At 40.0% G+C, this 26,792-nt stretch overlaps 1 protein-coding gene across 3 annotated transcripts in view; it reads left to right on the forward strand.

The window, feature by feature from the left end:
- The first annotated feature begins 452 nt into the window (after window positions 1-452).
- The window catches only part of mdfi (MyoD family inhibitor), a 77,523-nt gene continuing 51,183 nt past the window's right edge, over window positions 453-26,792 (forward strand). Inside the window, exons 1-3 of one of the 3 annotated variants that reach the window (XM_057846922.1) lie at window positions 453-901; window positions 5,005-5,150; window positions 8,680-8,860. In XM_057846922.1, coding sequence (XP_057702905.1) covers window positions 8,731-8,860 — 130 coding nt within the window. In that variant the 5' untranslated portion in view covers window positions 453-901; window positions 5,005-5,150; window positions 8,680-8,730. Of the gene's footprint in view, window positions 902-4,836; window positions 5,151-8,679; window positions 8,861-26,792 lie in introns of those variants that run through there. The other 2 variants (XM_057846920.1, XM_057846921.1) reach the window with 2 other exon arrangements.

Below are 26,792 nucleotides of genomic sequence, written 5' to 3' on the forward strand. Positions count from 1 at the left end.
CCGGGCACTTTGAGTGTCCTAAAAAGCGCTCTATGAGAGCGAGGCGTTATTAGACTTTTATCAAATATTCTATTGCTCCAAGTCCAACTGTCCCCCTTACTTGCACATGCTCAAAGGGCCCCATGTTGCCTGGGGCCCCCGGGGACCCTTGCTACGCCTCTGTTCGGGCCAATACGGTATTTGTTATTAATTTTGTTATAATCATCATTACTGTTATTGTCATTGGGTTTTTTTTCCCACTCTAGTTGTATTTCGTTAATATGGCTCGAAATAAATACAAATAAAAAAGTTACGTAGTGTTGCTTTAATTGTTGCACCTCTACACACGTGACCCCAAAATGTGATGGACACGTATGTGGATGCCTTTTTTTTTAACTACCCAAAATAAGGCACTTCCCCTATAAATGGTTAGGAGGTAATTATATGACAGCCCAAGCAGTTCGTAGCCTGGAGGAAGCACAATCACTGCCGACTGTACTACAGTTTCCTGGCTAAAAAACTTTAGCACGCTGAGACCGTAAAGGCAGCACACGGGACAAGAAACTCCCCATTTTTACTCGCGTGAGAGCGAGAAAAGCTGCTCTCACAACTTTTTCCCCCCCCTCCCAGCGAGCTGCCAAATCCGTCACAACATCTGGAGGACGAGGGGCGAGCCGGAGAAAGTTTTCAGGGAGGCGGAGAGCGAGAAGGAGGAAAGAGGGGGTCTCGAATAGACAGAATGCGCTGAAAAATCAAAGTTTTCGGGGGGTGTGCGCGAACCCGGCGTGCGGAGGACCAGATCCGTCAAAGTGTGGGGATAACAGTGGAGGGGGCGAGGAGGTGGAAGGTGAATCCACCTGAAGAGGTCAGAAAATGAATTAGCCAAAAAGCTCGGATACTCCACGACCCATCCACACACAAGGTGAGCTAGTGTTGTCGTCGTACTTCTTGTTATGGGGCAAAACCACTTCGTTTTTATTTTGTAATGCGGTCTAATCAAAGTTCTTCCCAAGTTCTCAGCGTGCTGGGACTCGTTAAGGGGAGCAGACATGTGTAATTCAAGTCGAAAGCAACAAATGATTGACTTAGCCACTATCGTGGTAACACGCTGAAAGTTGCCGGAGTTTTGTTGTGCGTTAGATTGACGTCGATAAGCTTCTCGACACTTTTGAATTTTTCCAGCTGAACTTTAATTTTATTCAATCTGAGTGTATAGACATAGTTTGTTCGGTGATTATGGGATACAAAAGTAGTCATGGTGGTCGTGGTTTGGCGAGTGAAACAGCGGGAGCGCGCAAACAGCTGGCCAGCTGAGTGGCAGGCGCGCGTCAACAGCGCTTTGGCACGTGACTCAACTCTCACATTTACATGAGTTCACTTTTTGAGAAAAATGTACTTCTAAGCTTTTAAGCTTCTAATCATGTCATACTTTTGTACATTTGTAAAGACGAAACCCTACTCTTACTCCGGTATACATTTTTCCTCTTTATTCTATTAGATTTGACCTTATTTTTGCCAGAGATGCCCACAGTGGCTCGACCAGTTTCTCCAATTAGACATCACAACAATCATCTCATGACTACATGATACCAATGATACGTAACAATTAGGCATGTGCCGGTATGAGATTTTGATGTTACGATAACCGTCAGCAAAAATACTGCGGTTTCACGGAATCACGGTATTGCAGTTATAGCTCTAAAACGTGTTTATTTTGAGATAAAAAAAAAGAAAAAAACTTTATCATTTAACGGGATTTTTTATTTTATTTTTCAGAACATATTTGCAAATTAGACCATCGACAGTAATATGATGTTAAAATAAATAAATAAATTAAATTAAAAAAAATAACATATTTTAAACAAAATTAACATGAATAGAACTTAAACCCGCAGCCACAGCTCAAGTCGCTCAACATTTAGAACAAGAACAAAAATAATTATTTTCCATAAAAAAAAGTACACACTTCTAAATAAAATTGATAAAATACATATTTTGCAGGCACTTCAACATTTTAGCTCATTTTCTCCATATTTCTCACTCAGTCCAAGTTATGATGCAGGAATGTGAGCATGTTCACCTTTTCTGGGTTAAGTTTGGAGACGTGAGGTGAGAGGATCTGTTCACTACTATTAACTCATTCACTCCCAGCAGTTTTCACCGGTGCAACTCCCTTCGCTCCCGGCCGTTTTACTGGATTTTGACTGATTTTGCAAGGCCCACAGAAAATTCTGTTCTATTGCTATATAAACATGGAACCCACCAAACGAAAGATTAGACTCTCTTCTTTCAGCAGGAAAAAACGTTAGTTCATATCTTTTCCCATTCTTTAGAAATAAGCATTAGAAAATAGCTTAGTTTGAGCAATTTTCCAATTTCTAATGAAAAAACAGAGACATTGAGCTTTTTGTGAAAGCATACATTTCAGACATAACTTTGACTTTAACACAGCTATTTTTTTGCTTTACTTGCATCCCAAACATCTGAATGTTTTCCTTTTACAAAATAACAAACAACAAGACAAATCGATCTTTTGATAGCAAAGTAACAATTTATTTACACATACAGTGCCTTGCAAAAGTATTCGGCCCCCTTGAATCTTGCAACCTTTCGCCACATTTCAGGCGTCAAACATAAAGATATGAAATTGAATTTTTTTGTCAAGAATCAACAACAAGTGGGACACAATCATGAAGTGGAACAACATTTATTGGATAATTTAAACTTTTTTAACAAATAAAAAACTGAAAAGTGGGGCGTGCAATATTATTCGGCCCCTTTACTTTCAGTGCAGCAAACTCACTCCAGAAGTTTAGTGAGGATCTCTGAATGATCCAATGTTGTCCTAAATGACCGATGATGATAAATAGAATCCACGTGTGTGTAATCAAGTCTCCGTATAAATGCACCTGCTCTGTGATAGTCTCAGGGTTCTGTTTAAAGTGCAGAGAGCATTATGAAAACCAAGGAACACACCAAGCAGGTCCGAGATACTGTTGTGGAGAAGTTTAAAGCCGGATTTGGATACAAAAAGATTTCCCAAGCTTTAAACATCTCAAGGAGCACTGTGCAAGCCATCATATTGAAATGGAAGGAGCATCAGACCACTGCAAATCTACCAAGACCCGGCCGTCCTTCCAAACTTTCTTCTCAAACAAGGAGAAAACTGATCAGAGATGCAGCCAAGAGGCCCATGATCACTCTGGATGAACTGCAGAGATCTACAGCTGAGGTGGGAGAGTCTGTCCATAGGACAACAATCAGTCGTACACTGCACAAATCTGGCCTTTATGGAAGAGTGGCAAGAAGAAAGCCATTTCTCAAAGATATCCATAAAAAGTCTCGTTTAAAGTTTGCCACAAGCCACCTGGGAGACACACCAAACATGTGGAAGAAGGTGCTCTGGTCAGATGAAACCAAAATTAAACTTTTTGGCCACAATGCAAAACGATATGTTTGGCGTAAAAGCAACACAGCTCATCACCCTGAACACACCATCCCCACTGTCAAACGTGGTGGCAGCATCATGGTTTGGGCCTGCTTTTCTTCAGCAGGGACAGGGAAGATGGTTAAAATTGACGGGAAGATGGATGCAGCCAAATACAGGAACATTCTGGAAGAAAACCTGTTGGTATCTGCACAAGACCTGAGACTGGGACGGAGATTTATCTTCCAACAGGACAATGATCCAAAACATAAAGCCAAATCTACAATGGAATGGTTCAAAAATAAACGTATCCAGGTGTTAGAATGGCCAAGTCAAAGTCCAGACCTGAATCCAATCGAGAATCTGTGGAAAGAGCTGAAGACTGCTGTTCACAAACACTCACCATCCAACCTCACTGAGCTCGAGCTGTTTTGCAAGGAAGAATGGGCAAGAATGTCAGTCTCTCGATGTGCAAAACTAATAGAAACATACCCCAAGCGACTTGCAGCTGTAATTGGAGCAAAAGGTGGCGCTACAAAGTATTAACGCAAGGGGGCCGAATAATATTGCACGCCCCACTTTTCAGTTTTTTATGTGTTAAAAAAGTTTAAATTATCCAATAAATGTTGTTCCACTTCACGATTGTGTCCCACTTGTTGTTGATTCTTGACAAAAAATTAACCCCCTTTTGCCAACAAAACAAGGTCTGGGGACTGAGATGGGACTGAGATGGCGATGGGAGGAGCTTGATTTTGTGTTTGGTGAACCATTTCTGTGTAAATTTGGCCATATGTTTAGGGTCATTGTCTTGCTGAAAGACCCAGTGACGACCCATCTTCAGCTTTCGGGCAGAGGGCAACAGATTTTGATTTCAAATGTCCTGGTATTTCAAAGCATTCATGATGCCATGCACCCTAACAAGGTTCCCAGGGCCTTTGGAAGCAAAACAGCCCCACAGCATCACAGACCCACCCCATACTTCACAGTGGGTATGAGGTGCTTTTCAGCATGCGCATCTTACGTGGCTAGCCAGACCCACTTGGAGTGTTTGTTGCCAAAAAGCTCAATCTTGGTCTCATCTGACCAAAGCACACGGTCCCAGTTTGATGCCTGGGACCAGGGGTCGCGTTAACCGAATATTTTCCGTCGTTGACCGGTTTTTTAAAACGGTGACAGAAAAAACTGAAGTCCGTCCGTCATTTTGACAGGTTGCAATTCACACCCCAGACCACAGGGTGGCGAGTGAGCATATTAATTAGCTATTTTCTCTCTTAATGCATGACGTCGTTGGCTATTCTGTCAGAATATTGGGTCGGGACGGCGGCGGCACCGTGATTGACACATCAACGCGAGGTTCTTATTGGTGCACCCGGTGTGCCAGCGCGTCATCCAATTGGTGGACTAGATTGCCGCCTGTGTATACGCCCCAATCACATGACGTCACAACTCCGCCCCCCTGACTGGAGCCGCCATATTGTGTGTCAGCTCGTCGTGTTTACACATTACCGCTACGTACATGCCTCCTATTACGGCGTGTTTTTCTGCTCGTTAACATTAATAATCAAAATGGTGAAGGCGTGTGTGGCGGTTGGTTGCAGTAACAGAGAAGATAGACGGAGAGACTTGAAGTTCTACCGTATTCTGAGAGACCCGAAGAGGAGAGCGAGATGGACTGCTGTAATTCGACAAGAAATCTGGGCACCAAACGATCACCACAGACTATGTAGTAGTCATTTTATATCTGGTAAGATGCATTTAATATATATTTAGAAGATTTTTGGCTGACAACCACAATTAAGATCATTGTGTGACGTTGGTGATTGGGGTCTATATAGTTGCCTCTTTTTCTTTGGGGGCGGAGTTGTTGTTTTGTTGGTGTTGTTGGCGGTAAGCAGAGTGAAAAGAGGGAGAAAAATACCACGACATCCGTGTCTAATTTTTCGCCGCCAAGCAAGCATTACAATATTAATTAAAAATGAATGAAAACTAAATACTATTGAATATGTCATCATTATCATTTAAAAAATTTAAGTGACGGGTAAAAATAGATTATGACCGGATTTTTATGACCCTGTCAGTCAAAATGACAGACAACGAAAATGTCTAGCGCAACCTCTGCCTGGGACCGTGTGTATTTTTCCCCTGAACAATGAGCGCTGTTCTAAAACAAACATAAACCCAACAGGTATTGTGCTTTGTCAGCAGATGAAACATTTGGTGCAAAAGGAGAGGAGACTTTTGTCATCTTGGTCCATGAAACAACTTTCTTAACCTGGCAATTATAGGACAGCAAGCCTATCAATAACCAAAAGGCCTCTCAAAAACTTGTAAACATAACACTGTGAAATGCAAACATTTGCTAATAGCAAGGTTTATAACTGTATCCCCCAAGGGAGGTTTATAACTCAGTGAAGGGGAAATACGGCCTCTGGAACAGTAACAAAACTTTGGATACTGGAGTGGACACAAATGCACACATCCCAATCCACCGGCATCGTTCTAAAATATTATTAATAGGCCCGATAATTAGAGATGCCGATCGATCGGGTCCGATCACGTCATTTTCAAAGTATCTAAATCGGCAAAAAAATATCGGACATGCCTTTTTTTAATTTTTTTTTTTTTTTTTTATGAAATTGTTTTCTAATTGTATTTAACGTTACAGACGTAATATGTTACACTCATCCAGAGTCTTTAGCTTAGGCTTAATGTAGGGTTATCAAATTTATCCCGTTAACGGCGGTAATTAATTTTTTTACAAATTTATCATGTAAAAATATTTAACGCAATTAACGCATGCGCTGGACGACCCACTCAAGCATTGTCGTGTTCAATCTGTAATGGCGCCGTTTTACCTATCTATAGAGCTAAAAGGCAGCGTAAAATGAGTAGAGTGAATTTTGGCAGCCTTTGGAGCATTTTTTAATTGGCTAAAGCCTTTCAGTCCCTCTCCCTACGATTAGAAATATCGTGGGAAGCAATGTGTGGAAGAGAGGTAGTAATTGATCTTTTTCTTAACACCCTATGTTAGTTCCCAACATGGAGTATATCAATTGGTACCACTACGCACAGTCATGGGTGCACTTCCCATCATGCATTTGGGCACAACAGTTAAATGGCTACAGTATCATTTACTGAAAGCTCAACAAATACACGAGATGGCAATATTTAGTCACAATATACAAAGTCACATTTATCATTTAAGAATTATATTCTATCCGTGGATCCCTCTCACAGAAAGAATGTTAATAATGTAAATGCCATCTTGAGGATTTATTGTCATAATAAACAAATATAGTACTTATGTACTGTGTGTTGAATGTATATATTCGTCCGAGTTTTATTCATTTTTTTCTTGCCAAAATGTATATGATCGGGAAAAATGATCAGGAATGATTGGAATTGAATCGGGAGCAAAAAAAAAAAAAAAAGCAAACGGATTGGGAAATATCGGGATGGCAGATACTCCCACTAAAACGATCGTGATCGGATCGGGAGCAAAAAAACATGATCGGAACAACCCTACCGATAATATATAATGTTATCAGATTTATTGGGATGACGTCATAATTCCTATTATCGAACCGATAATTATCGTGCACCTCTAGTTCTTTCAACATTTTGGGTTGCCGAACCCTGATATAGACCCTACCCACGTGACGTCACAACTCCTTCCTCCTGACTGGTGCCGCCCAATTGTCCGTCAACACATCATGTTTCCCTGTTACGGCTACGTACATTCCTCCTATTTACGACGTGTTTTTCTGCTCGTTAACATTAATAATCAAAATGGTGAAGGCGTGTGTGGCGGTCGGTTGCAATAACAGAGAAGATAGACGGAGAAGACGGAGAGACTTGAAGTTCTACCGGATTCCGAGAGACCCGGAGAGAAGAGAGCGAGATGGGCTGCTGCAATTCGACGAGAAAACTGGGCTCCAAACGATTACCACAGATTATGTAGTAGTCATTTTATATCTGGTAAGATGCATTTAATATATATTTAGAGGGTTTTGGGCTGACAACCACAATTAAGATCATTGCTAGGCTAATCGCCGACAACATACACGTATGTATGTAGTGAGAGTGCTATCGCTAAACCATATAAACATTAAAAGCCCTAACTCCATTGACAAACGACATGAAATACATTAGACTTGACAGTGGATGTTAGCAATAACAAAAGATTTTGAATTGAAAATTTCGTAACTCACCTTTCCAAGCACAAGATCGATTCCTGCCGAATTTTCGTGGACGAGGACCTGTTTCACCCAACCAGCAACGAAGTATTTATAAGCCTCCAAGCTCTTAAAGTTTTTCAAACTTTCGTGAGAATAGGCTGATTTTGTGTGGACAAGATAGTTGTACAGTTCAGGGTAGCTAGCAGATGTCAGGCAAATACGGCGGAGACAGCGGGTCGAAAAACATCGATTTAGGCATCAAATATGGATCTGGCGAATGGATAAACTGAAGCTTTTCCACATAACGCCTTTTATGCAATGCATCAAGTGAGTTTACGGCATCCGAAAGCACCGGGTCTTCCATGAAATGCATTATAAATTGCTCGATCAATTGAGACCATTGATAATACAGGCACAAAATGACGGACAAGTGGGCGGAACCATACAGCGAGCACGTGATTTTGTGACGTCGGTGGGTAGGGTCTATAGAGGATGTGGCTTACTTATTACCTTAGCAAACTTTGCATTCAGTAGCACTTGAAGCTTCTTTTGGTTAAACACGTTTAATGTTTGGTTCTAAGAATATTTGACCCACTTGTTTGCATTTACTCGAGGTGACACATTGAATGAGAAAGAAAATAACAGGATGAATGGGTGTTTTGATGACTCAAATGTGCTGAGTAAGCACTCTCTCTCCATCATTGTCAAACTACCACGTGATGGAATGTCCAACTGACTCACACCCTGTTTGTATTTGGTTACTATTAATCTATGAAACTACAGTGTGTCAAGTGTTCCTGACTATATCCCTAAATTCTTCAGAGACATAGTTTAGGTTCACTTCTTGAAAATCACCCAACTGCCTCTGCAGAACTGAAGCATTTCATTGCTGAAAAAGTAAACATGACGAGGCATCTCCAGTTTTTTTTTTAAAGAAAGGACAACCCATCTCTTGTATTTTATGCAATGTCTTGTTTATGCTGATGAAATGGGCTCCCCTTTCCACCATGAAGCAACCAATCATAACAATAAGAAATTGTTTGTAGTGCGATTATTTCACCCATACTGATATTCTTGACTATCCCTTTCCCTCAGGCTAGCTCCTTGGCCCCTCCACCTTCTGGGAAAAGAGCCAGGCCTACGCCCATGGATGAGGAAAGGAGTGCTCCAACCATCTCCCCAGAGCCACCAGATGATGGGGACCCCTTCCCCGCTTTACATGTAACGGCTACCGTACAGATTGAAAATACCAACTTCAAGCCAACTTCAAGTAGAGGTAAGACAAAGAGTTCTAATTATTGACGTCTTACTGGTTTAATTGTAAATAGAAAATGGCAGAACTGATGGCTGGAGTAACTGGAATGTAAAAATGAGTTGTTTGTGATGCGTAATATGTACAAAGGGCGCACCAAAATGATAACAGAGGGATGCGTGTATGACGTTTCAGATTGAGTGTAAAAAGGTTTTTCATGAATGTAAACATCGTTAGGCAGCACAGTGGATTCATGGGAGTTATGAGGATTTAAAGTTCAAATCTCAGCTCCAAAATTCTTGAGTGGCGCTGCTGTTCTTGCTTGTTGTTTTTCCTTTTTATGTTCCAGTGTTGTTTTTGGCAGCCCTTTTATATTTCGTCTTAGTCTTATGCACAAAAATACTTAGTATTCTTAGTCATCATTTAGTCATTTCAAACTGTGTTTGTCTTTGTCAAGCTTTCATCGATGGATACTCAAATGTTTTTCGTCAGTAAGATTAAAAAGTTTTCGGCCCAAATTATATAAAAATACTATAAGACTGTAAGCCGCTACTATAAGCCGCTACATTTTTCCCTCATTTTGAATCCTACGGCTAATAATCCAGTGCGGTTTAGTTGTTGATTTATTTTGGTTAATAGATAACACTTATTTGACAGTGGCGTCATAACAGTGCCATAAGACTGAATGAAAATGAATGCTTATGACAGATGTCATTAAGTGTCATCTGGCAAATTATGTTGCTAACTCAATTTATGTCCAGCTCGGAATTTTTTGACATCCATTATAAAGTGAGATAATTTGCCGGATGACACAAAATGACATCTTTCATAAGCATACATTTACACTCATGGCAGTGTCATGTCATAATTATGATGGTCTTATGACAGTCTTATGGCGCCGCTGTCAAATACAGTGTTACTAAATGCCATAACGAGCAATTAATGAAACAAGTGGAACAGTAACTGAAGAAATAATTAGCACAGAATAGGGCTGGGCGATATGGCCTTAAGTACGTATCACGGTAAATTGAGCAGATTTACCTCGATTACGATAAATGACGATAAATTCGCCCAAGTAGACTGTTATAGAATTTGAAAATTTGAATGAATGCACGGAATACAAATGAACAGTTTCTCGTTAAATTTATTTACCAGCTTTCAATTTAACAATTGCACACGCAATCTAAACATTAAGTATATATAAAAAAATGTAAACAATAAGAAATCTAGTGTGAACAATTATAACAGCTTGTATGACTTGAAAAATGTACAACATTATAAAAATCAATCTGACGACTGTGCAAACATGTCATTCTAACACAAATGACTTGCAGCTTTAACAGTACACTTCGCACAACTTATTGGTAATGGCTGCTGTGATATAATTATTCAACACAAGTGTTTACGTCAAGGTTTCAGTTTTTTACATTTTTTAATACATGCAACCCCCACACAGACACAACCAGATTAAAGCTTTATTGCTCTGATGCCAATGAAACATTTAAGATTTTATGATGGCAGAATAAAGCAAACACATACAGGAAAATAGCTGTGGCCATTAACTGTCATATTATATAGGCTTCACTGTTGGATTATACTTTATGCTGAGTGCTTTACCATCATGAAAGCCTTCAGAGAAATCACAGAGATACCAAATAACGCGACGTAATGATTGCTAGATGAAGTCCGTGCCCAGTCCACTCATTAATTTCAGCCGTTTCGACAAGGTTAGAGGCTTAGAGCCGCTATCCGACTCCATCACGTTCATTTGTAGCGTTAGCCGCTAGCGTTAGCCTGTGGCTTGGCTACCAGAAGAAAGCACTGAAAGCATCCTCTCTTGAAATCGTGAGAACCAGGGAGGACAGCGGGTAAAAGCCCGTCTGGAACCCGCCAAGAGTTTACTTAAAGTCGGGTGAAAGTTTGGCGAAACTCCCTTAAGCCCGACTCCATCACGTTTGCTTGTAGCGTTTGCCGCTAGCGTTAGCCTACCGAGCTTCCGTTTGTTTGGCTTTTCTGAAAACCATGTGACTCCATACATAAGCACACTGACTGCTTTCTTAAAGGGGAATGAACATAGCCGAACAACACAGAGTCAAAGCGGGATGAAAAGACTATATTTTCTTGTTTTATTAAATTACCGAATTTACCGACATGGTCAAAATTACGTCGGTCATCGTGAAGAATTTCGGTAACGGTAAATTTTCGGTTTACCGCCCTGCCCTAGCACAGAACATGAATTTTCATTGTTTTTTTACATCTGTAACGCAGCATTGCATGCTAGGAGGCATGTTGGACGACAACAGTGTTGACAGCAGGAGTTTGACTGTCTCCCTCCAGGGAGCAGTGATGGCCAAATGAAGCTTCTTGAAGCTTTGCAGCCAATTGGTTCAAAGCTTCATGGTGGTTCATTTGATTATCTTTTGATGCCACTGTCAAATAATGTGTTATCGGTTAATATGTGTTGTAAATATCCAATAATACAGTGAGGACAGCTGCGGCTTATGTACGAACAAATGCCATTTTCATGTTAAATTTGGTGAGTGGCGGCTTTTCGTTTTTCCTTATGGTCTGAAAAATAAGGTACATAAAGGTTTCCACCAATTAATGTAATGAACATTGACAGCTGAGCAAATACTGTAGCGTCGTAAAGGACAACACCAACTTCCACAGTCAGCAGGAAAACAGTACATTATTTTCATGAAATATACCAACGTGGACACCACGGATTGTAAACTTAGAGGACGCTCGCCACACTGACGCTAACGCGAATGCTATGCTAACGCTACAAGTTACATTTAGTGTGTAATGATCACTCAGCACCGACCTTTTATAGGCTAAAGCAACATTGCGTATTCTCCTTTAAGAAGACAAGAAAACAAATCTTACCGTGTGTTTCAGAACAAGCAAGCCTGGAGAGGACACAGGTGTGTGTGCGTGGGGTGGAGAAGTTATTTATGTGCGCAGCACGTCATACAAGTGGCACAACCAAACACTGCTATGATGCAGGCTGACTAACTACACATACAATAAGAAAATGTCACTCATTGTAAACATACAGTGGTATGAAAAGTATCTGTACCTCTTGGAATTTCTCCCATTTCACATATTCAGTGCAGAATACTCAGAGAGGTAAAAAAGAACCCTAGAGTGTCTGCTAAAGACTTACAGAAATCACTGGCACTGTCCAATATCGCTGCACACATCAACTGTATGTAAAACAATGGCCAAGAATGATGTTCATGGAAGGACTCCACGGAGGAAGCCTTTGCTGTCTAAAAAAACATTGTTGCTCGTTTAATGTTGGCAAAAAGGCACTTGGACACTCCACAGAAGTTTTGGGAAAATATTTTCTGGACGAATGAAACCAAAGTTGAAATGTTTGGGAGTAACACACAACATCCTGTGTGGGGGGAAAATGAAACAGCTCACCAACATGACCACCTCATCCCCACCATGAAGCACAGTGGAGGGAGCATCATGATTTGGGGCTGTTTTGCTGCCTCAGGGCCTGGACAACTTAGAGTCATTAATGGAAGAATGAATTCAAAAGTTTTGCAGGAAATTTTGAGGCCGTCTGTCAGATAGTTGAAGCTAAAACGAGCTACGAAATGCTGCTACGAGACAATGGTCCAAAATTCAGAAGTAAATCAACTTCAGAATGGTTTCTGAAGAACCAAATACATGTTCTGGAGTGGCTAAGTCAAAGTCCAGACTTGAACCCCATTGAGATGCTGTGGTATGACCTAAAGAAAGCGATTCATCCCAGGGATCTGACTCAACTACAGCAGTTTTGTAGAGAAGAATGGGCCAAGATTAGTCCTGATCGCAATGCCAGACTGATCCGTCGCTACAGGAAGCGTCTGGTTGAATTTATTGCTGCCAAAGGTGGGTGGGGGCACAAAATATTAAACGTGGTGGTTCACTTACCGGTACTTGTTTTTCCCCCTTCTGTCATTGTTTGCATAGTATCCTCAAAAATAAAACTTAGAAATGTTTGGGTGGTTTTAGTTCAGGCCGAAACTGTTTTTTCATCTGTGTGATTTTGACAAAGATCAGATTACATTTGATGGTGATTTTGTGCAGAAATGTGAGAACTTCCAAAAGGTTCAGATACTTTTCATACCACTGTATGACAAAAACTATGGCACATTTTTGTCTCGTCAGACGATAAAAGCAATCGTCTCGCTATGTTACTGTCGTCCAGAACATGTTGTTAGCTCGTCATGGTCATTGAAAAAATTGTCAACAAAATATTTGATATAATTAGGGTGAAAAAAAAACAAATAATATAGATGGAAGGGTAATTGTCATTCGCTGTGACAAACTAAATCTGACATTTTACACAACTTGTTTGTGGTTCGTACACCCAAACTTGTCATTGATGTAATTTCCCCCATCAAAGGAAACAATTTAGCATGTAAAATCACATGCGTTTAGTTTGAATTGGTCCAACCAGATATGAATATGTCTGTTGTACATTTTTATGTTAGTACTAAAATCAGAATCCCAGCTTCACTATTGAGATTTTTTTATATACAGTATGTTGCTACAGTTGTCGTTAGTGTCTGGGTCTTGCACATTAAATCAAATTGTGGCCATGAGCTTGGTTTGGGGTCTGTGGGAAAATGTGGTTTCTGCCATATGACAGTTGCTCATGAAGATGGGACTGTGCTTCCTTGGTTGACATTAGGTGGGGTAGATGAACTCAGCTCATTGGAATGTTGAAGAACACCGATAGGGCTCCCGGGAATTTGTGAGGGACCTTTCCCCTTTGTGTGATTGGTATGCCGGTGATGGGGCGTGGTTGACGGGACATGGGCCACCACACGCTTGAATGACTTGACTAGCACGGGAAATGCATGATCTTTATTTTTTACTGCTAGGCATTAGCAGGTCTAATGTAGGAAGTTAGCGACTCTCAAGGAATTGTCCCAAGATTGCATCTTGCAACAAAGCTCTTTACTTGACACTAACATCAGTATTGTAATGGTTTAGGGTTTATGCGGGTCAGTAAAAAGCTTTAAAAGTCATTAAATTTGGGATTTTGTCAAAAGTCAGGCCTTAAAGCAAGAACAGGTAACTTTTCAACCTTTATAAAATATTTTCCTAATATTTGTGATATGTCAACTGACAACTCATTTCATTCATTGCCAATCACTTTTCATAAAGGGTATCATTTTAAAGCTATTCTTAGTGTAAAATCTGTTCTCAAGTATGTGAGATTAACTCCAAAATTGTTAGGTATATGACGAACATGACATGCTTTTATTTTGAAATGTTAACTGGAAGTACGTTCGCTAAACCGCTAACTATAAGCTTTACACTCCGCAAAAAAGGCAATTTTCTCATTGTGTGTGGTGTCAGTAATGATTTTTTTTTCTTTTCATTTTTTCGTTTGCAAATGCTGTTAACCTTTTAACCGCAAGTTTGCGTTTTGGAGAAGACTGCCAATGTTTTATAGCAGGCTAAAGTAGTTTGTCTTTTTTTCCCTATTCGCCTCAATGTAGCAATGCTAATGTTTACAGAGTTTAATATTGATGTGTTTCCTTATTTTGAATGTCTGAACTTCTGAACTAATTCTACGGCGTGTTGATGATAAACATCTGTGAAAGGAACTGGAGTCTCACATAGCATCAACACACACGCACAAATGTATGCACACGCACGCACGCGGCAATAAAACGCAGCCGTAAAAATGACCGCCGTCATTTTTATTTACCGTGCGATAAATGGACTCATTGCATATCGCGACAGGCTTAGTAAATTCAATAAAACATGTCATTAGTTAGTTAGATGGACTTACGATCTGCCAGCTTCTTGTCTCCTGTCGTCTTCCAAAATTAGAACTGGGTGACGACGCTTCAGCTATTCATTCAAGGCCACTGTTCTATGTAAGCTTGGCATTGCAGAGACTGCACACGACAGACCTATGTTTCGCTGAAATAAATCTATGCTTTGGCCACGGTGGACTTTTTTGGCCTTGTGGAGCTTTCCCTGCTTGTATCCCAAGCGTCCGCTATAATCCACTTTCCACACGTACAGTGGGGCAAATAAGTATTTAGTCAATCACTAATTGTGCAAGTTCTCCCACTTGAAAATATTAGAGAGGCCTGTAATTGTCAACATGGGCAGACCTCAACCATGAGAGACAGAATGTGGAAAAAAAAAAAGAAAATCACATTGTTTGATTTTAAAGAATTTATTTGCAAATCATGGTGGAAAATAAGTATTTGGTCAATACCAAAAGTTCATCCCAATACTTTGTAATGTACCCTTTGTTGGCGATAACGGAGGCCAAATGTTTTCTGTGACTTCACAAGCTTTTCACACACTGTTGCTGGTATTTTGGCCCATTCCTCCATGCAGATCTCCTCTAGAGCAGTGATGTTTTGAGGCTGTCGTTGGGCAACACGGACAATCAACTCCCTCCACAGATTTTCTATGGGGTTGAGATCTGGAGACTGGCTAGCTCACTCCAGGACCTTGAAATGCTTCTTACGAAGCCACTCCTTTGTTGCCCTGGCTGTGTGTTTGGGATCATTGTCATGCTGAAAGACATAGCCACGTCTCATCTTCAATGCCCTTGCTGATGGAAGGAGATTTTCACTCAAAATCCCTTGATACATGGCCCCATTCATTCTTTCCTTTACACAGATCAGTCGTCCTGGTCCCTTTGAAGAGAAACAGCTCCAAAGCATGATGTTTCCACCCCCATGTTTCACAGTGGGTATGGTGTTCTTCGGATGCAATTCAGTATTCTTTCTCCTCCAAACACGAGAACCTGTGTTTCTACCAAAAAGTTCTATTTTGGTTTCATCTGACCATAACACATTCTCCCAGTCCTCTTCCGGATCAACCAAATGCTCTCTAGCGAACCGCAGACGGGCCTGGACGTGTACTGGCTTCAGCAGGGGAACACGCCTGGCAGTGCAGGATTTGAGTCCCTGGCGGCGCATTGTGTTACTGATAGTAGCCTATGTTACTGTGGTCCCAGCTTTCTGTAGGTCACTAGGTCCCCCCCATGTGGTTCTGGGATTTTTGCTCACCGTTGTTGTTATCATTTGATGCCACGGGGTGAGATCTTGCATGGAGCCCTAGATCGAGGCAGATTATCAGTGGTCCTGTATATCTTCAATTTTCTAATAATTGCTCCCACAGTTGATTTCTTTACACCAAGCGTTTTTCCCTTTGCAGATTCAGTCTGCCCAGCCTGGTGCAGGTCTACAATTTTGTCTGTGGTGTCCTTCGACAGCTCTTTGGTCTTGGCCATAGTGGAGTTTGGAGTGTGACTGACTGAGGTTGTGGACAGTTGTCTTTTATACCGGGGCCAACGGTTAAACAGGTGCCATTAATACAGGTAACAAGTGGAGCCTCGTTAGACATCGTTAGACTTCGTTAGAAGAAGTTAGACCTCTTTGACAGCCAGAAATCTTGCTTGTTTGTAGGTGACCAAATACTTATTTTCCACTCTAATTTGGGAATAATATTTTTAAAAATCAAACAATGTGATTTTCTGTTTTTTTCCCAACATTCTGTCTCTCATGGTTGAGGTTTATCCATGTGTGACAATTACAGGCCTCTAATCTTTTCAAGTAGGAGAACTTGCACAATTGGTGGTTGACTAAATACTTATTTGCCCCACTGTATATATTTTTTTTTACCATTCATTAACCGTTGACGGGATGGTGTGCTCGTTGACTAGTCGGGACAGCTCCGCACTAGATATTTGCCGATTATACACGCAGTCCATTATTTTCCGTTTTATCCAGACGATTGATTTCACGTAAAAACGAGTGTGAACCTCAACTTCCACAATTTCAAACGAGACCACCCACCTGCACGTGGATGACGTAATTACAACGTGGCGAAGCTTCAAAAATTACATGCGCCGAGGACGTGTCCCATGACCTTTAAGCGTTAAAAACTTTTGAAATCATATTGGCTTATATTTTCATATACTGGGTTTATGAACTAAAATGATAATATTTCAGTTAAGCTTTCTAAGTTATTAAAAAGCTTAATGGTACCTCAGCATGTTCTTTGAGCTAAGCTTACTTTACCTGTGCAAACTCTGGGAACCATTGCAAAGTATAACTGGGACTTTTTCTATTAAAGTTAGGATGCCAGACTGCCTGACTGGTATGCGTGTATTGAGCGTATGTTGGTAAGCCAGGGTGGGGAGAAGATTGGTCAGGCTACCACTGCGGGCAACAAGGCCCTGCTTTCAGTGCTCCACTCCCCCCATCCAGGATTTGGGGGCAACACAACAAGCACAACTAAAGTGAAAAACTGACAGCACTTACAAGAATCTACCAGATATTTGCCTAGCCAGCACACACATTAAAAGTGTTTTCTCTAGCCGCTTGCATGTACAGCTCATGACACATGACAGTCTGTCTCTTTGACTTCCTTAGAAGTGGTACGAGACATGGCGCTTGCTGATGTCATGCACTAAGACGCTTTAAAAAACACAAATAGAACAAGAACGAGACTTGGTCTATTTTGTCTGAGTTGTGCTGTCAGCATTTTTATTGACTTATAAATAATTATAACTTTATAAAATGCCTTTGCAGGAACCAGAAAGTTTTCTTCTACACTAAACGTCCGTCTAAAATATTTGAATACCTCTTTGAAATGATGAATTGATGTATAGACCTTGAGTTTGAGAAAACGGCATTCTTGTCAGATTTCTCACATGCCTAGAAAAATTATTATTTCACATTGGATAAAATGTCCTGTAGACGCAGAGGTGGGTAGAGTAGCCACAACTTTGATTCAAGTAAGGGTAGCATTACTTCAAAATAATGTTACTCAAGTAAAAGTAGTCATCCAAAAATGTACTCAAGTCAAGTGAAAAAGTATTCCGTGTAAAGAATACTCAAGTCATGAGTAACATTGTGAGTAATTGCTTACAGTATATTTTTTAAACAATAGTATATATTTTTTCTAGGGCTGTCAAACAATTAAAATTTTTAATCGAGTTAATGACAGCTTAAAAATTAATTAATCGTAATGAATCGCAATTCAAACCATCTATAAAATATGCCATATTTTTCTGTAAATTATTATTGGAATGGAAAGATAAGACACAAGATGGATATATACATTCAACATGCGGTATATAAGTACTGTATTTGTTTATTATAACAATAAATCAACAAGATGGCATTAACATTATTAACATTCTGTTAAAGCAATCCATGGATAGAAAGACTTGTAGTTCTTAAAAGATAAATGTTATTACAAGTTATAGAAATTTTATATTAAAACCCCTCTTAATGTTTTCGTTTTAATAAAATTTGTAAAATTTTCAATCAAAAAATAAACTATTAGCCTGCCATTGTTGATGTCAATAATTACAGAATGGTTCATGGCTCATAGGTGATGAAGCCTATAAAATCAGTCGCACCCAAGCGCCAGCAGAGGGCGACAAAACTCTAAAAAAAAAAACACAATTAACATGTGGACATTTCACGCTGCTGTCATTTTAATCTGTTTTAACGGGGCATGTGCGTTAATTGCGTCAAATATTTTAACGTGATTAGTTTAAAAAAATTAATTACCGCCCGTTAACGCGATAATTTTGACAGCCCTAATTTTTTCCCACTATATAATAAGCTATTACGTGACCATATCAGACCCAAAAAATACACAAAAACATCATAAAATTCCAACTACAAAAATAGAAGACATAACCCGATCAAAGAACATGAGTGCCCTCTAGTGCAGAAAAAAGCCTTTCCTATCTGAATTTAAAACAATCAAATCTCCGTTTTTTTTGTGGTCTATCAGTGCCAAATAAACCCAGGGAGTGAAGTTATACTTTTATTTTTTATGGCCAATTTTGAAATACAGTAAGGAAAATAAGTATTTGAACACGCTCTGATTTTGCAAGTTCAATATTAAAAAAACAATCCAGAAATCACAGTATATATATGTGTTTTTTAACAATTTATTTTAGGGCTGTCCCAAACGACTATTTTTATGTCAAAACTTTTCTTTTATTGCAGGCAATAGTAGGTTTTTTTTTTACCTGACATGTTACGGCGAAAACTGACAAAGGCGGACATTTTAAAGGCGACTAACAGGTCTTTGAAGCTCAAAATTCTAGCTAATAGACACGTGTTCAAATACCGTAATTTCCCGAATATAAGGCGCACCCGTGTATAATGCGCACCCCAAATTTACTTGTAAAATCTGGGGAAAATTATTGTACCCGTTTATAACGCGCACCCTAATTTTAGCACCAATAAATAGAAGAATACAAGAAAACAGAGCTCGTGTACAGATACAGAGATGTCATTTTACTGACTGGTGAAACACAGCACAAGCATAGCACATTGGTAGTTCAAAACATTACCGTAAACTGACAATATTTACGGTAATAATATGATTTGACAACTTCTCCAATTTAACAGAATCTAGGAGAAAACAAAACAGATGTGACTTTTCTTTTAAAGGCTGCTGTATAACTTGCTCGTTTCCTCATGATGAATAAATGTTTCTTCCATGGATTGATACGGTAAAATGAAAGTGAGAACGTAAGTCGGAAATCCGCTAGAAGTCATCGCTGTCAACAGGACAGTAACAAAAGGAGCTATTGTTATTTGGGTTTGAATTTCCCGAGGGACCGATATAGTTGACGGACACAGGAAGTGTGTGTCCTTACATTTGTTATCGTCCGAATTGCGGAGCTGCAATAAACGTCGACTCAAATGAGTTCAAGAAACTAAATTCTGTGCTTTATGAAGAGTGAAAAAAGCAGAATTTAACACAGACGAAATCTTTCGGCCGATTAGAGTGAAGTATTACCAAAACAAAATGGTGACGTCACGTACCGTAATGGTCGGCAACGGGTCGCCGCATACGTTTCTTCAACACAACGTGGCCGTGTCAATAAAAAAAATAAAAATCTGCTAATATATATATTTCTGTCTCCATCCATGTACCCGTTTATAATGCCCACCATGAGTTTACAAGTTGATTTTGGGGGAAAAAAGTGCGAGTTATATTCGGGAAATTACGGTACTTATTTTCAGCAGTATCACCTCTATGTAGATGGTAATAACCATAAGGTAATTAACAGCAGCGTCCGTTTAAGTGGTGCCAGAAGTTGCAGGGAAAGTATAGATCTATCTTCTATTTCTGTTAGTTTGATGCAGTTTTCATTCCTTAAAGGTGTTGCTCACAGTTTGATAAATAAAATTGTTGAATAAATGTGTTAAGTCGTGAGCAATTGTGCACAACAGAGCGCCAAGACAACAATCTAGTGGTGTTCACAGCCTTTCCTGCTGTAGGTAAGACGAGCTCTCCTCAGTGACTTCAAGGCCACGGAACGGTGCTGTGTTTTGACAGATGTGTGCTCCTCACTGTTGCGTGAAGATGCAGTGAGGCTATCTGTTTATGTAGCAAACCATATGCTCAGCCACTCATTCTTTTTTACCGCTGGCACCTCCTTTTCAGAGTTTTTGACCCACTTCCCTGCTGTTGTTTTATCTTGTTCTTAGCATCATTACTATTACTGCAGTTAATTTTTGTGTGTGTTTATTTTGATTCTAGTTTTTATGAAGCAGCGACATTCTCCTGAAATAGCCGTACAGTATTAGTATGAAACAAGCAAACACGTGAGTAAATATTGAGCTATAATATATAGTTAGGGCCCAAGGACCAACTGGCACGAGAGCCCTATTGTAATGCAAAGGATTATTATTATCATTATTATTCGGGCCTGAGCACAAACAGGCGTGAAGGCCCTATTGCATTATTAGAAGCTTCGCGCAAATTTAGAAAATTTTGCAATGTTGTGAAAAAATGTTTAAAAAATGGCTTAGTGGCGTCCCCTTGAATTTTTAAAAAAAGCTTCTCCATTTAGGTTTTTTCAACATAGAGCGATCAAATTTGGGGAGTCAATACGTTGTGCAAATGCTGCAAAAAGTCTCTTGCACCCATATTTCAAACCTAACAGGCAATTCGGTATTTTGGATTGAATGTTGAAAAATATGCCATTTTAGTCGAAAACCAGCACACACGTTTGTGACCGTTGCGCCGAGGCAGTTAGTTGGATCCTCCTTAAAATTGATGAGACTCTTCATGAGACATATGTGATGTTAAGTTATCAAAATGGTGAGTTTTCATTCACGGGCCTGACTTGGGCGGGGTACCAAAGTTTTTTGGGTGTAGGGTTAGGGCTTCTTCATGGCAAATGAAAATGGCCAATTTAAGGGCTTGAACATGCTTGAAAACTCACCAAAATTTGCACATACTTATGGAGAGTGATGAAATTTGGGGAATCGAAAAAACACTGACAAAAGACTATCAGGATAGATGGCATTGGATGATCCATTTTGATTCAAAAGCCTTTAATCCACTTAGGTGTATTTACATGTAACCGTGTGGTAACCAAAAACACACAGGAACCGTTTCTTTGAATTGAATAATAAAATACATTTGCTTCCTGAATTTGAGGAATCGATACGTAGTGCAAGTACCCATTCAGTCCTGCTTGCAGGGCTACTTCGTATTATTTATTTATTTTTCATGGCAAATGAAAATGGCCAATTCACCAAAATTTGCACGTACAATCAGCTTGGCGTAAATTTCGATAATTTTTTTACCTTGCCAAAAAACGCCCCCTTGAAGTTTTCAAAAATGCCTCTCCTATTAGGTTTTTTCATCGTGGAGTGATGAAATATGGGGAGTTGATACCTTCTGCAAAACTGTTCCAAAAAGTCTCTTACACCCATACTTCAAACCCAACAAGAAGTCTGGTATTTGGGATTGAATGTGAGATTTTTCTCTATTTACAGGGAGCACGTTTGAGTTAGTTGGATCCTCCTCAGTATTGGTGAGACTGTTCATGAGGTTAATGACGGGAGTTACGCACCTCACTGTGTTTGCGCGTTTGGAGGACAGAGGGTGCTCTCGCAGTAATTCTGGCTGCGGCGCTTGGTAGGGCACGTACATTACTAACATAATTATGATCCTGAATTAATAACCTTGATAAGGGCACTCGTGAAAAGGGCAAGGGCTTGAGCACCACCTGGCGTCTATGTGTGCCCGCCACTGGCTAGCGGTGAGAGCCGTTGTCCCTGGGCCTTTTAAAAGGGAACCACGAACATAAAGACTTGTAATTCTTAAAAGATGAATGTTAGTATTAGTTATTATAAAATTTGATATTCAACCCCTTCTAAATGTTTTCGTTTTCATAAAAAATTTTTAAAATTAGTTTAACTAGTAGGTCCCCATTGTTGTTGCGGTGATGTCACTGGGCAGCGCTGCCGTACTTCCACTGTGTCACTCGCTAACTACATAAACATGTCGTCGGTTCTGCCCGAAAAAAAGTGATGAGGAGGACAGCACTGTTAATATTTCACAAAACGAGCAGCAAAAGCATTTCCCGTGTGACGGACGAGCTCGTAGACCACAGCTCTATACTTCCACGTGACGTTACAGTCATGGTTTTCCTTATAGAGCAATCGCAACCCACATGCGCTTTCTGTCTGTGTGGTAAAACCTGAAAGGGAAATGCAACTGAATAGAAAGTGCGGCTGGCTTGACCACGTAATTACAAAACGCGGCTCACTTCAGACAGCAAGCAGGCAACAATAACATAGGGATTGCGTAAAAGGGTTTATTGAACACACAAAAAAAACACGCCATCGCCAAAAGAGAGAGACAAAAAGGGTCTGTGATTGCAGGTCAGGATCAATAAAAAAAAAAAAAACGCGGGAAAACCGAAAACCACGGTGAGAGGCAGACGAACGAAAAAAACAAGGTGAAAATGCAACTGACAACAAAGGGATATACAAACTGTCAAATGGCAGCGAGTCAATACAGGCCGCCGAGGATCGTTTTAAAAACACTGCTGACGAGCTGGAATTGGATGCAGGTACGACTTCATCCCACAGCTCTGTAACAAAACAATCTGACCAGTAGCAGAATGTAACAAAATCATGCCAGTCGTCATACTAGCTATTATATATAGCTATTCTTCCAGTCCAGGCCAACCACGTCATCACCCCCAGCGTGCATTGCGCGCGTAAATTATGGCGCCCTGCTTAGGTGATTACATGTACTAAATATTATAGATTTTTTAATCAATGGCAATAATATATGTGTTTCTAATAACATACAGTGGTATGAAAAATTACCTGAACCTTTTGGAATTTCTCACATTTCTGCATTAAATCACCATCAAATGTGATTTGATCTTTGTCAAAATCACACTGATGTAAAAACAGTGTCTGCTTTAAATAAAACCCGAACATTTATAGGTTTTTATATTTTAATGAGGATTGCATGCAAACAATGACAAGGGGGGGGGGGGGTAATTTTACCAAACAATTTAAGTCAGGTGAGTGCCCGATCACTTGCCACGTTTACATGGAGCCAAATATTCCAATTGCAATCGGAATATTTGTTCAAACCGAATAAATGTGTTCCATATAAACACCTCATTCGGAATGAACAGGCCCAAACCGAATGGAATTTCATTCCGATTCACAGGGGTGGAATATTCCTTTTCCCAAACCGATTAGAAGTAAAATTATATCATGTAAAAAGGGAAGCGGAATGGTGTCTGGTTGCGTTCTTTCTGCACATGCTCCGTACTGACGTGGTGACGTCACTTTGTGACGTAAGTAACGTCACTTGCAACATGGCTTCCAAGCACAGCGCACCTAATTGGAGTCCGGCGGAAAGATTGTATTTAATTCAAACTTTAAAAGAATTGAATATAATTGCTCGCTTAGACGGGCGTAAAACGAGGAACAGTGAACTATTTAAAAAAGTTCACGAGAGGTTACACAAAGCCGGAATAGACCGGAGCGTTGACCAGATTAGAAACCGGTGGAAAAGCGGCTACTACAAGGCAAAAGAGCAAAACAGCAGAAGCGGATACGACCCCACAAACACAACAAGTGGGTTAAAGTTAAAACAGCAGCACTCCGACGATCGATCTCCATGTTTTGCAACGTGACGCTTTGTTTTGATTCATCTGCGCATGTCAGACGGCAGTTGTCAAACGTCCTCTTGGAATAAAGGCAGTCACATGTAAACGCTGGATCGGAATAGATGAAGTGACATGTAAACAGCTGATCTGAAATTTCCATTCGGAATGATTTGAATCGCTATGAATAAAAGTCAGCATGTAAACGTGGCTAGTGATGAGTGGTTTAAAGCTGCCCTGCCCACTATAAAACACACACCTGGTAAGAATGACAAGCGTTGTCTGATGTGCATCATGGCTTGGTCAAAAGAGCTGTCTGAACACCTGCGATCAAGGATTGTTGATTTGTATGAAGCTGGGATGGGATACAAAACCTACAGGAAGAAGGAACATTGTACAGGAAGCGTCTGCTTGAAGTTATTGCTGCCAAAAGGGGGGGACTAAATATTAAATGTGATGTTTCACATACTTATTTCTGTCATTGTGTGCATACTATCCTCATTACAATATGAAAACCTATAAATGAGTAGTTTTACTGCAATTTCCCGGATATAAAGCGCACCCGTGTACAACGCGCACCCCAAATTTACTTGTAAAATCTAGGGAAAATTATTGTACCCGTGTATAACGCGCACCCTAATTTTAGCACCAATAAATAGAATACAAGAAAACAGAGCTCGTGTACAGATACAGAAATGTCATTTTACTGACTGGTGAAACACAGCACAAGCATAGCACATTGGTAGTTCAAAACATTACCGTAAACTGACAATATGTACAGTAGTAATTGATCTGATAACTTCTTGAACTTACCAGAATCTAGGAGAAAACAAAACAGATGTGACTTTTCTTTTAAAGGCTGCCGTATAACTTGCTCGTTTCATCATGATGAATAAATATTTCTTCCATGGAGTGATACGGTAAAATGAAAGTGAGAACGTAAGTCGGAAATCCAAGAGAGCTCATCGCTGTCGACACGACAGTAACAATAGGAACTATTGTTATTTGGGTTTGAGTTTGCCGAGGGACAAATATAGTTGACGGACACAGAAAGTCTGTGTTGTTACGTTTGTTATGGTCCGGGTTGTGGAGCTGCAATAAACGTTGGCCCAAATGAGTTCAAGAAACTAAATTCTGTGCTTTATGAAGAGTGAAAAAAGCAGAATTTAACACAGACGAAATCATCAGAGTGAAGTATTACCGAAACAAAATGGTGACGTCACATACCATAATGGTCGGCAAGGGATCGCCGCATACGTTTCTTCAACACAACGTGGCCGTGTCAATAAAAAAATAAAAAAATCTGTTAATATATATATTTCTGTCTCCATCCATTTACCCGTTTATAATGCGCCCCATGATTTTACAATTTGATTTGGGGGGAAAAAAAGTGTGCGTTATATTTGGGAAATTACGGTAGTTAAAGCAGACAGTTTTTTCATCTGTTTGATTTTGATAAAGATCAGATCACAATTGATGGTGATTTTATGCAGAAATGTGAGAAATTCCAAAAGGTTCAGATACTTTTTCATACCACTCTGTCCTGGCACAAAGTGGTCTACAAAAACGAAAACATGCTCGACGAGCGTTGTGCTGACATGAAAATAAATTTTACGACAAAGTGGACTTACACCGCCTATGTGAATAGAACCCAAAGTTTAAATAATCATGTTTAATTCCGTTATTTATTGATACTTTTATTTGTTTCTCCTAAAATGGGTTGCTGTCTAAATATTTGTGATATTTTGTTTGATTGCCTCAAATACAGCGTGTCTCTCCTTTCCAGTTCGGATGCAAATATGCCTGCTAGTCTCATTTTAGTCACAGAGGTTTATTGAGGCCAATGTCTAATTTAGTTTCCCACCAACATCAAAATAACCGAGGTGCAATTTGGGGCATTTTTACAGCGTATTTGAAGTAGAGAAATGTGTGAGCGCTCTTCATCACCTCGCAAGTGTTGCTCTCTCTCACACAAGCACACACGAACTGATTACAGGCTGTGTCTTCATAATGTGAAAGGCGAGAATCAAGCTTTTATGTAAAAACACTTGGCACAAGTTGGAATTAGAGGCCAAATGAGTACGCACGGTTTTTCTTCTCTGGCTTCATATATTCTGAAGCCGTCTTTTACCGTGCATTTCCTGGTTCCTATTAAATTGATTGTCGATGTAGTTGAGATCACCAAACTGTTGCTGTTCCCAGAAATTCAAGATTTCGGAAATATGTTTTGAGGAAAACTGCACACTTCATTGCTTTAGCCCAGGGGTGTACAAACTTTTTGCAAAGGGGGCCAGATTTTGTGTGGTAAAAATGTGGGGGGCCGAACTTGGCTGACGTGAAGCAAATTTTAGCAAGCCATTCTGTGTGTCACATTTGCTTTATTATTTTTTAAAATTAATAATTTCAACAATCTCGCAACACCTTTGTGTCGTTCTCTTTCGACTCTCGTGCTCTTGCAAAATACTGCTGCTGTAAAATTAAACTACCGTTTGCTTTAATTTCTCGCTACGTATCTTCCCTGTAATCTTGTCGTACATGTCAGTGTGTCTTGTTTGGTAATATCGCCTCACATTGAACTCTTTAAAACATCGACTGTCTCTTTGCAAATGAGGCAGACACAGTTGTTGCGTATTTTAGTCAAGAAATAGTCCAATTTCCACCAATCCTTGAATCGTCAGCCGTCGCAGTCCACTTTTTTTTGTTGATTGTCGCCATTTTAGATTTTAAATTGGGAGTAAAGGGTCACACGGGGTAATGTTGCTTTGAGTGCTGCTGCCTTTTAGTGGGTAAATGGGGAGCAGCATTTAGTGTGTAAGCTACTTCATATGCTGGTAGCAGTACTGCTGACCAAGTTATTAAGTGTATGTGCGGGCCAGACGTTATTGATTTTATGACAGAGGCTGGGGGCCGGATGAAATTTGACCACGGGCCGCATTTGGCCCCCGGGCCGGACTTTGGACATGTCTGCTTTAGACTGAAAAGTGTAAGGTGATGTGTCTTACTGGATTG

The sequence above is a fragment of the Corythoichthys intestinalis genome, chromosome 9 (genome assembly GCF_030265065.1).
Source record: "Corythoichthys intestinalis isolate RoL2023-P3 chromosome 9, ASM3026506v1, whole genome shotgun sequence".
In the NCBI taxonomy this organism is placed as follows: domain Eukaryota; kingdom Metazoa; phylum Chordata; class Actinopteri; order Syngnathiformes; family Syngnathidae; genus Corythoichthys; species Corythoichthys intestinalis.